General features: G+C 43.6%; 1 protein-coding gene across 2 annotated transcripts in view; it reads left to right on the forward strand.

Moving 5' to 3' along the window:
• Positions 1 to 11,024, forward strand: part of FAM227A (family with sequence similarity 227 member A) — a 77,235-nt gene extending 66,211 nt beyond the window's left edge. Inside the window, exons 15-17 of one of the 2 annotated variants that reach the window (XM_032346272.1) lie at positions 2,277 to 2,417; positions 4,435 to 4,561; positions 10,930 to 11,024. In XM_032346272.1, the coding sequence (XP_032202163.1) occupies positions 2,277 to 2,417; positions 4,435 to 4,513 (220 nt within the window). In that variant the 3' untranslated portion in view covers positions 4,514 to 4,561; positions 10,930 to 11,024. The remainder of the gene's footprint in view (positions 1 to 2,276; positions 2,418 to 4,434; positions 4,562 to 10,929) is intronic. The other variant, XM_032346273.1, reaches the window with a different exon arrangement.
• Positions 11,025 to 11,230: the final 206 nt, after the last annotated feature.

The raw sequence follows: 11,230 nt of genomic DNA on the forward strand, positions 1-11,230 counted from the left end.
GAGCACTTTTTCATGTGTCTGTTGGCAATCTGGATGTCTTCTTTGCAGAAATGTCTGTTCATGTCTTCTGCCCATTTCTTGACTGGATTATTTGTTCTTTGGGTGTTGAGCTTGCTAAGCTTTTTACAGATTTTGGATACTAGCCCTTTATCTGATATATCGTTCGCAAGTATCTTCTCCCATTCGTAGTTACCTATTTTTTAAAGGAGTCAAATCTGGGGCCGCCTGGGTGGCTCAGTCAGTTGAACATCTACCTTTGGCTCAGGTCATGATCTAGGGTCCTGGGATGGAGCCCCACAGCAGGCTCCTTGCTCAGCAGGGAGCCTGCTTCTCCCTCTGCCTACTGCTCTCCCTGCTTGTGCAATCTCTCTCTAGCAAATAAATAAATAAAATCTTAAAAAATAAACAAAATATAAAAGTGTCATGTCTGAAAGAGATTCCTAATGAAATGTTTCTGGATGAGATGACATGGTATCTAGGCTCTTCTTGAAAATCACCCATTTGGGGTGGGAATGGAGGGGTTTGAAGGGAGTAATGGATGTTTCAAGATTAATCTTATGTTGGTAACTATTGAAGCTAAATAATGGGTAAATGGTGTTGATTGTGCAATTTTCATTACTTTTATATATTTTTTGAAGTTTTTTTTTTTTAGATGGTAGCTATAACAAAAACAAAAGATGTCAAATGCCCATATGGACTATTACTTGCACATGGGCTAGGACTCCTTTGGGACCTCAGTTACCATCTTATTTCCCAAATAGAGCATATCAGTAGGAAGCACTGGCTTTGTAGTTGGACAGACTGAAGCTCTGTCTCACTCTCTATCTGAATTATGTCCATCACAGCCTGTGTGAGGCTTGGATACCGACTGTAAACAGGGACACAGAGTAGCTGTGGGGGAATGGAGATGTCTAGCTCTGTGCCTGGCTCAAAGAAAGTGCTCAGTAAATGCCGACGGCCAGAGATAATACCTGTGACCCCGTGCCATGGAAATTGCAGGGTCCAAAGCAGCGCAGGACTCAGATTTGAAAGTCTGTGATTGGGGAGTCCTGGAGCAGCCCCTATTAGAAAAGGCAATCCACGGGCGCCTGGGTGGCTCAGTAGGTTAGGCGTCTGCCTTCAACTCAGGTCATGATCTCAGGGTCCTGGGATGGAGCTCATGTTGGACTCTGTGTTCAGTGGGGCATCTGCTTCTCCCTCACCCTCCGCTCCTCCCTGACTCATGCTTTTTCTCTCTCTCAAATTAGTAAAATATTTAAATAGATAAATAAAATAATAAAATAAATGGAGTCCCTTCAGCTTCCCTACCTCAGTTCAAGGCCAAGTTCACTGCTATTTTTTTTTTTTTAATACTGATCTTTCTGCCTCTATCCTTCATCAGCAGAGAAGTGTATGGCAGACTCTTAATTCATACAAATATATTTTTTTTAAGATTTTATTTATTTGAGAGAGAGAGAGAGAGAGAGAGAGTGAGAGTGAGCATGAAAGGGGTGAGGGGCAGAGGGAGAAGCCAGCTCCCTGATGAGCAGAGGGCCTGATGTGGGACTTGATCCTGGGACTCCAGGATCATGACCTAACCAACTGAGCCACCCAGGTGCCCATACAAATACATTTTTATTGCTATTCTGTCTACCCTGAGTGCCCGCAACCTGCTTCGTCATCAAGTAAATGTCTGCTCACATTCAAAAGTCAGCTGATGTATCACCCAATTCCTTTTCCCCGTTGTGTGCCCCATGCTTATCTCAATACACTCCACGCGTCTTCTGTAAGAACACCAGCAGCACAGGGCATTTCTGGAGCACTTCCTTTATTTATGGTGTACCAGACACTGAGCTAAGCACTTGAACTGTGGCAACTCAGTTAACCTTCGCCACAACCCTAGGTTCTACTATCACCAAGTTGAGATGGGTACACTGGCAGCGAGAGGTTAGGTAATTTGCCCAAAGTCACACAGCAAGCAGCAGATCCCCAACTTGAATTCAGCTTGCCTTCAGTATTTGGCTTTCTTTCAGACTGCTGATTTTTTTCCTGTGCTCCTAATTTGAGTGTATGTTCCTTGAATTCAGCGACCACATCTTATTCCTATCTGTGTCCCCAAGCACTGACATGACCCCTAGCACACTGCAGGGGCTCTGGACTTACAGTCCGTTCTCTGCTTGCTCTTAAATAAATAAGTCTGTAAATATTTCTCTCTCTTTACATATGAAAATAGGAGTGAAAATATCATGCTGACTCTTCAGTATTTTTCCATATGTGCCTTTGTGATTTCCCCACAGGGAGGTGAAGAATATCGATCAAAGAGCATTAGAGCTAAAGAAGACAAACCACATGTTCATCCCACCTTCCACCTTGGTTGAGGACTCCTTTGACAAGAAATCTAGAGGAAGTCCTGAGAGGGAGACTGCATTTCTTTTAAGGTTTGTTCCGACAAAGACCATGGACAAGTTGGAAATATGAATACTGTTAGAATTTTTTTATTTTAAGTGGGCTCCACACTGGGTGTGGAGCACAACATGAGGCTTGAACTCACAACCCTGGGATCAAGGCCCAAGCTGAGATCAAGAATAAGATGCTTAACTGACTGAGCCACCCAGGCGCCCCGTCTGAATACTTTATTTTTATTTATTTTTTATTAACATATAATGTATTATTTGTTTCAGGGGCACAGGTCTGTGATTCATCAGTCTTACACAATACCTAGCACTCACCACAACACATAACCCACACCACTGTCCATCATCCAGCCACTCTCTCTTTTTTTTTTTTTTAATGATTATATTTATTGGGGCGCCTGGGTGGCTCAATCAGTTAAGTGTCTGCCTTCAGCTCAGGGCAGAATCCCAGGGTCCTGGGATCAAGTCCCATATTGGGTTCTCCTGCTCAGTGGGGAGACTGCTTCTCCCTCTCCCTTTGCTCCTCCCTGTTGATCATGCTCTCTCTGTGTCAAATACATAAATAAAATCTTAAAAAAAAAATTCCTTTAAAAAACCCATTTTAAGTGATTTTTTAAATATTACTATTACTTAATAATATTACTGAGGGGGTAATTTACCATAAAATTTGCTCATTTGAAGTACATTAATTTTAGCAAATTTACAGAGTTTAGCAACAATTGCTGCCATCCAGTTTAAGAACTTTTTCATCACCCCGGAAAGATCCCTCATGCTCAGTTGTAGTCAACCACTGTTACCCTCTCCCTTTCTAATAACCTCCCTGGAAGTACCATTTAACATTGCCACTTTATTTCAAGGGTTGGATATTAGTCACATGGTGATGTTAGTTTCAGTGGAGGCTGGGAAATGTAATTTATTTATTTTTTTTAAAAAAGATTTTATTTATTTATTTGACACAGAGAGATCACCAGTAGGCAGGGAGGCAGGCAGAGAGAGAGGAAAGTAGGCTCCCTGTTGAGCAGAGAGCCCGATGCAGGGCTTGACCCCAGAACCCCAAGATCATGACCTGAGCCAAAGGCAGAGGCTCAATCTGCTGAGCCACCCAGATGCCCCTGGGAAATGTAATTTAAAAAAAAAATCAGGGACATTGCCATTTTAAACAAAAGCTGGCTCATTCTTCCATCAAAGTAAAAGGGAGAGCAGACGATGTGTTGGTAACTAGCCATCTCAATACAGATAGATGGTGTTATACTATCCATTTTAGAGAAGAAACCAAAGCTTAATGAGTTGAGAAAGTTATCCAAGGAAACCTTCCAATCTTAAGTCTTCCAATTTTAATTTTCCTTTGATCGAGAAGACCACAATTTTTTGATAATAGCCGTTTAGCTTGAGACCCACCTGTTTGAGCCATGGAATCTTAAAGGATCAGTGGTAACTCAGCAGATCTATCAGAAATAAGCTTTCTGATATCCACCTTAGATTCTCAGAAATCTAAGCCAACGCAGTTTAACTTACCAATATTATTATTCTTCCCTCAGACTTGATTATATTTCAGATAGTTCTTAATCTAATGAACAACTCGCAGACCTTTAAAACCCAGCTGAAAAAAATAAAAAAATAAAACCCAGCTGAGGCATCACCTCCAGGAAGTCTCCCCTGACTTGCCTACTCAGGGTACCCGTTATGTGCCCTGTGCTTTCCTGATCATGCTCCATAGATCTTAGCCTACTTAATCATAGACTTCCTTGTCCATCTCCCTAGACTGAATATTTGGCCTCAAAGAATCTTGCCCTGGGTGATCTTGTTTTCCTGGGACCAAGTCCAGAGCCTTTTAGGTACCCAACAGTGCCTAAAAGACAGATGATGGGATCGTGCAGTGCATTCAGCATTCTGTTCTGGTTATTTGCTGTCGCCACTATTGGTCCCTTTGTAAACATCTCTTGTCAATATCAAGATTCCAGTGACACCTTTGAAGAAATCACACTGAATTTTTGAGCCAATTTTTGTTAACTGGTTTTTTTTTTTTTAATTTCCCCCACAGGAAGAAAAAGGAGGAGAGGGAAAGAGAAGTAAGAGAGAAGCTGGACTGCTCTCCCTTGTCCCTGTCAGACCCTGACTAATTCTCTCCCCCTGGGAAGCTCCCTCAGGAGCCCTGATATTTCTACCAGGTAGGATAAAACAACAGGAGAAAAAGGAAACTGTGGCCAAAGACAGAAACAAAAAGAGCTATTCCCAGGATAAGGGAGATATTCCATCATAGTTGCTCCTAGGCTGAGTGAGAAGCAGGAGTGAGGCACTGTGTTTATTCACGCCTTTACTCTTTTACCCACTGATTTATTTTAAATATTACAACTCACAGTATTAAACTATAATATAATAATGGCTTTAGTTGTTAACTAAACAAGTAAGGTCAATGCATGACAGACATCACCTCATTTTGACCTTCATAACAGCCGTATGAGGCAGACATGACCCACTGCATTTTACACAGTAGCAAGCCCAGGTTAGAAAAGTTTTCAGGGGGATGCCTAGGTGGCTCAGTCAGTTAGGCGTCTGCCTTTGGCTTGGGTCATGATCCCAGAGTCCTGGAATCAGGTCCCTCTTCGGGCTCCCTGCTCGGCAGAGAGTCTGCTTCTCCTTCTGCCTGCCGCTCCCCCTGTTTGTGCTCTCTCTCTCTCTGACAAATAAAATGAATTTTTTAAAAAAGAAAAGGTTTCAAGGATGCCTGGGTGGCTCAGTCAGTTAAGCATCCAACTCTTGATTTCAGCGCAGGTCATGATCTTAGGGTAGTAAGACGGAGCCCTGTGTCAGGCTGTGCCCTCAGTGTGGAATCTGCTTGCGATTCTCTTCCTCTCCCTCGTCCCCTCCCCCGCTCTCTCTACATTAAGAAAATAAGAGGTTTCAGAAGTTCCCTGAAGTAGATACTGGGTAAAAAAACAGTCGCTAACACACAGTCCCTATTTTCGAGAAGCTCACACTCTGGTAGAGAGAAGGCAAATGCATCAATCAATGAACACCCTCAACTCTGGAGGTGCTTTAGACAGAGGGGACCCCAGGAGCCACGCAGAAACACTTCTTTCTTTTTAATTTTTTTTTTTAAAGATTTTATTTATTTATTTGTCAGAGAGAGAGCGAGCGAGAGCGAGCATAGGCAGACAGAGTGGAAGGCAGAGTCAGAGGGAGAAGCAGGCTCCCTGCGGAGCAAGGAGCCCGATGCGGGACTCGATCCCAGGACGCTGGGATCATGACCTGAGCCGAAGGCAGCTGCTTAACCAACTGAGCCACCCAGGCGTCCCGAGATTTTTTTTTTTAATTGAGTAATCTCTACTCCCAGCATAGGGCCCAAACTCACAACCCTGAGATCGAGTGTTGCACGCTCTTCTGACTGAGCCAGCCGGGCGCCCTCAGAAACACTTTACAGAGGTGGTGTTCCTTGAACTGGGTCTGGAAAAGATAAGAAGGGGTTTGCCAGGCCGAAGGAGGAGGAGGAGGCAAGAGGCTGGCGTGAGCCTGTGGTGGACAGATCAGCAAAGGCGAAGGCTCAGAGGCAGGAATTAGCATGGCGGGGGATCAAGAAGGGGTTTGAAGGGGGTTCCAGGAGAGGTGAACACAGAGAAGATCTCCGAACAAGCCATGAAACACTTTATTTTCTAAGTCTTCGGGAGTTGTGGATTTTAAAAATATTTGGGTTTTAAAAGTCCTGATGGGGGCGCCTGGGTGGCTCAGTGGGTTAAGCCTCTGCCTTCGGCTCAGGTCATGATCTTAGGGTCCTGGGATCGAGCCCTGCATCGAGCTCTCCGCTCAGTCGAAAGCCTGCTTACCCCCCTCTCTGCCTGCCTCTCTGTCTACTTGTGATCTCTGTCTGTCAAATAAATAAAATCAATCCTAAAAAAAAAAAGAAAAGTTAAAAAAAAAAGTCCTGATGGCACGGGGTGCAGGGGTGGCTCAGTGGGTATTTGTGAGCATAACAAATAGCATGGAGAACAAGGGGAGATGGAGAGGAGAAGGGAGTTGAAGGAAATTCGAAGGGGGAGGTCAACCATGAGAGACTATGGACTCTGAAAAACAATCTGAGGGTTTTGAAGGGGCGGGGGTGGGACATTGGGGGAACCAGGTGGTGGGTATTAGAGAGGGCACGGATTGCATGGAGCACTGGGTGTGGTGCAAAAACAATGAATACTGTTACGCTGAGAAGAAATAAAAAATTAAAAGCAACAACAACAACAAAAAAAACAAAAAAAACTCTGCCTTCCGCTCGGGTCATGATCCCAGAGTCCTGGGATGGAGCCCCGCATCGGTCGGGAAATCTCTGCTCAGCAGGGAGCCTGCTTCCTCCTCTCTCTGCCTGCCTCTCTGCCTACTTGCAATCTCTGTCAAATAAATAAATAAAATCTTCAAAAAAAAAAAAGGTCCTGATGGCAGATGAAGCAGTAGGTTCTACAAATAGAGTAGACTTTATTCTACAAAGATCTGGGTTTTGAATCTTTGCTCTGCTCCTTCTGCAACCTCAGGTCAAGAACCTTTGTCCTCTGGGCCTGTTTTGTTGGCCCTAAAAGATGTGGATGGCGGTTACGTGTGGAGAGCTCAGCTATAAAAAGAACCTGCCATAGAACCCGATAGTTACTAATAGTCGTTGTATCATTGTTTCATAAAGCTTCCTACCTTCCCTTATCCACGACATCTTTGAACATGCCTGTTTGAGACCACTGGTCTACCCCAGCCCAGAAGGACTCCCAGGCTTTCTGGACCCTGGACCAACTGAGTTCTTAGCTCTTAGGGCAGTCCCCTAAGCCACCCCTGGGCACTGAAATGGTGAAGCTCCAGAAAACACAAATTCTTAACTTGCAAGGAAGAGCCTCCAAGCTCCAAGCTTCTCACATTTTTTAAAAAAGATTTTATTTATTTGAGAGGGAGAGAGCAAGAGAGCACAAACAGGGGGAGAGGCAGAGGGAGAAACAGACTTCCTGCTGAGCAGGGAGCCTGATGTGGGACTTGATCCCAGGACCCCGGGATCATGACCTGAGCCAAAGGCAGATGCTTAACTGAATGAGCCACCTAGGCATCCCTATGATTTCACATTAAGAGAGGGCACACACAGGATCCAAAAATGTCTCCCCAGACACTTGTTTCAGAAATCACTAAGGACTGGCCACCCCAGAATTTTCAGAGCCTAAGGAAGAGCAGACCTGTTCCCCCTATTACAAATACTGGAAGGGGAATTGAGGGAAGTTGTCTTGGCCCTGTGCTAGGCATGTTCCATTGTCCCATTCAAGTCTAGGTAAATTTTCTTTTTCCTATTTTTCAAAGGAGGCAGCTGAGGCTTGCATGAGTCGAGGCCCAGGTTCCTTATGGGTCAACTGTACATTGGACCATTCTGCACTGGGAGGTTTGAGGCAGACCCAATTTGGAGAAAGCATCTAGCCATTGTTTTATAGGATTACTGCTCTAGGGTGGAGGAAGAGGTAGGCAGGCCATTTTCCTGAGCTCAGAGCCTTGAATCTCCCATGTGTTGGGGGCAGGACTGCCAGAAGTCATAGTACTCTTTGCAGAAACCCATCAAAATATCACCGCTTTAAATTCTGCCACCCAAATAAAGTACTATTGAGTAGCATAAAATATAGAATTTCAGTATATCTGAAAACTTTATCTTTTTTTTTTTTAAAGATTTTATTTATTTATTTGACAGACAGAGATCACAAGTAGGCAGAGAGGCAGGCAGAGAGAGGAGGAAGCAGGCTCCCTGCAGAGCAGAAAGCCCGATGCGGGGCTCAATCCCAGGACCCTGGGATCATGACCTGAGCTGAAGGCAGAGGCTTAACCCACTGAGCCACCCAGGTGCCCCTGAAAACTTTGGTATCTTAAAGTAACATATAATATGTTAAGAAATTATAACTTTTTACAGGTTTTTTTTTTTAGTTTAATTTTTTTTCTTAATTTTAACTTTTACTTATTCATTCATTTTATCACTTTGAGCAAGGGCACCCAAGGGAGTCATGCCAGCTAGATATTACTCTGTTCTAAGCATGGTCTGTGTATGCTTTAAACCCCACAACGCTCCTATAAATTCTGGGGTGGTGTTGTCCTCATTTTATAACTGAGGCTGGAGAGGTTTAGTGATTACTGCCCAAGCTCCCACCTTTGGTAGACGGAAGAGCCAGGATTTCAAACCCGCAGCCAGACTCTAGGGCCTGCCCTACAGCCTATTTCTAAGAGAAGTGTTAAGAAGTAAACTTAATATGAAGACAAGTTTTATCAGTCTATTTTTTTCCCTTTGATTAGAGAAATAGCCACTGTTACTGGCATATAGCCACATGTTTTTCAGCCCCACTGGTTTGGGCTGTGGAATCTCTCAGGTTAAGAGAGGCTTGTACATACTGTTGTTTCTGACCTTCTAATGTTTCAGAATGGAAGAAGAATGCCACTAATTCATTTCACTTTAATAAGTATTCATTGCTCTGTCCTCTTTCTTAAATATCCTTTAGCCACTTTTTCATCTGGCCAACTCCTACCCGACCCTTAAAACCCAGCAAGGGGGCATCACTACCTCCAGGAAGTCTCCCCAAACTGCCCTAGTGACTTTCTACTTTGTGTTCTGTGCTTTTCTAAGTTTGCTTCCCTGAATATGACTGACTTTAGTGATGGACTTGTCTATCTTTCTCTTTGTGCTAGAAGTCTCCCAAGTTCAAGGACCTTGTCTAATTCAGCATTGAATCTTTTGTACCTGTTCCTATGGCTTGCTCATAGTAAGGATTCAGTGAATTTTTGGTGAAGGCATTAGTGATTAGCTAATGTGTGTTTAGCATTCTACTTCAGTTCATTGCTTATACAAAAATTGATCACATTTTAGAACTTTGCCTCTCTATACCCATGAAGTTGAATAAATCCTCTTAAAAGATCACACTGATTTAAATTTCTTTTGCTTATATTTGAATTAAAATAATTCATATTCGGGCGCCTGGGTGGCTCAGTGGGTTGGGCCGCTGCCTTCAGCTCGGGTCGTGATCTCAGGGTCCTGGGATCGAGTCCCACGTCGGGCTCTCTGCTCGGCGGGGAGCCTGCTTCCTCCTCTCTCTCTCTCTCTCTCTCTGCCTGCCTCTCTGCCTACTTGTGATCTCTCTCTGTCAAATAAATAAATAAATAAATAAATAAATCATATTCATCCTTTAAAAATTAAATAGAGAGGCAACTCTGGGGTCAGATCACCTGGGTGTCAATCCCAGCTCCTTGACCTATGACTGACTAGCTCTGTGACCTTGAGCCTTACTTAATTAACTTCGCTGTGTGTCAAATTTCTTCATTTGTAAAATGGGAATGATAATGGTATATATAGCATAAGAATTTAATTGGTTAACATTTGTAAAGCATTGCGAACAGTGCCTGATGTAAAGTAATATATAAGGTGCCCATTAAATTAACTGACTGATGGGCACCTGGGTGGCTCAGTTGGTTGGCCATCTGTCTCTCCTTTTTTTTTTTTTTTAAAGGTTTTTTTCTTTTTTTTCCTTTTACATAGAGAGAGATCTCAAGTAGGCCGAGAGGCAGGCAGAGCAGAGAGCCCGATGTGGGGCTCGATCCCAGGACCCCGAGATCATGACCTGAGCTGAAGGCAGAGTCTTAACCCACTGAGCCACCCAGGTGCCCCCATCTGTCTCTTGATTTCAGCTCAGGTCATGATCTCAGGGTCCTGGGATGGAGCCCCTCATTGGGCTCTCTGCTCAGCAGGGAGCTTGCTTCCTCCTCTCTCTCTGCCTACTTGTGATCACTCTCTCTCTGTCAAATAAATAAAATCTTTAAAAATAAATAAAATTTAAAAATTAACTGATTAACTATGAAAAGCATAATGTAAGTACTTATTAAATTAATCAGTTAATAGTTGGACAAAGCTCGTTACAAAAGATTGCACTCCTCTGGACCTGCTTTCCATTCCCGGCAACACATTTTCCACTTTCTTCCCTGATTGTTTTGGTGTTTGTTTTCCTGTTCCTGTTGAAATACCGTGGTGCTCTGGCTCCTTGATTTTTCATTGTTAGGCACTGTGCATTGAGTTCTCAGCAGGGAAGGGAAGGACTGGGCTCTCTCTCACATGCACACACCTCCTATCTCATCCTCTCGGTGTGTTTCTGTGGTGGTTTGGTGTGGGTCGCTAATCAGCGTTGTTATACCATCAGCACAATTGCCATGAGCCGTGGAGAGTGATGCTGTGATTTTTGTTTTCCTATAGAACCTTCTGCTATCCCTGGAACTAAGTCTCTCTCTCTCTTTTTAATCTGCCTGTTTTCTTGCCTTTTTCTTTTGTCATGTTCGTATCACGATTTATCTCCAAATTTCCCCTGGGTTATACAACTCTGCCCCACACTACATTCAGACACATTACATAGTCCGTCCATTTCACCTTCATTTCCCAGTCTTCTGACTAGTTTCACTCTGGGTGGTTGATTTTAGGCTGTTTATGTAACCCTGCGGACTCACTTCCATTCTCTTCTTCACATAGTCCTTTTAATCTTTTTCTCTTTATATTTTTATGATTTATCTACAGGGAGGAAACCGAGACGTGAAAACCAATGCAGAAAAGTGAATCCAGCTTCCTTAACCCCTCACCTTCTAGCTCTCCTGGATGAACCCTTGTCCAAGAATGGGGACAACTATTGACTGAAGCCTGCCCACATTGTTGGGTCTCATCGAAAGCAGAAGCAACACAACAGTAATACCACAACACATGTAGTTGCTTCCAGTCCATGGGACAAAGAATATTAAAGTTCACTTCTACCCCTGGACAAAGTCAGGATTTAAGTTGCAGTTAAGTCACCTCATTCCCTCATGCATTCACTTACTAATTC

Source organism: Mustela erminea, chromosome 6 (genome assembly GCF_009829155.1).
Source record: "Mustela erminea isolate mMusErm1 chromosome 6, mMusErm1.Pri, whole genome shotgun sequence".
Lineage (NCBI taxonomy): Eukaryota > Metazoa > Chordata > Mammalia > Carnivora > Mustelidae > Mustela > Mustela erminea.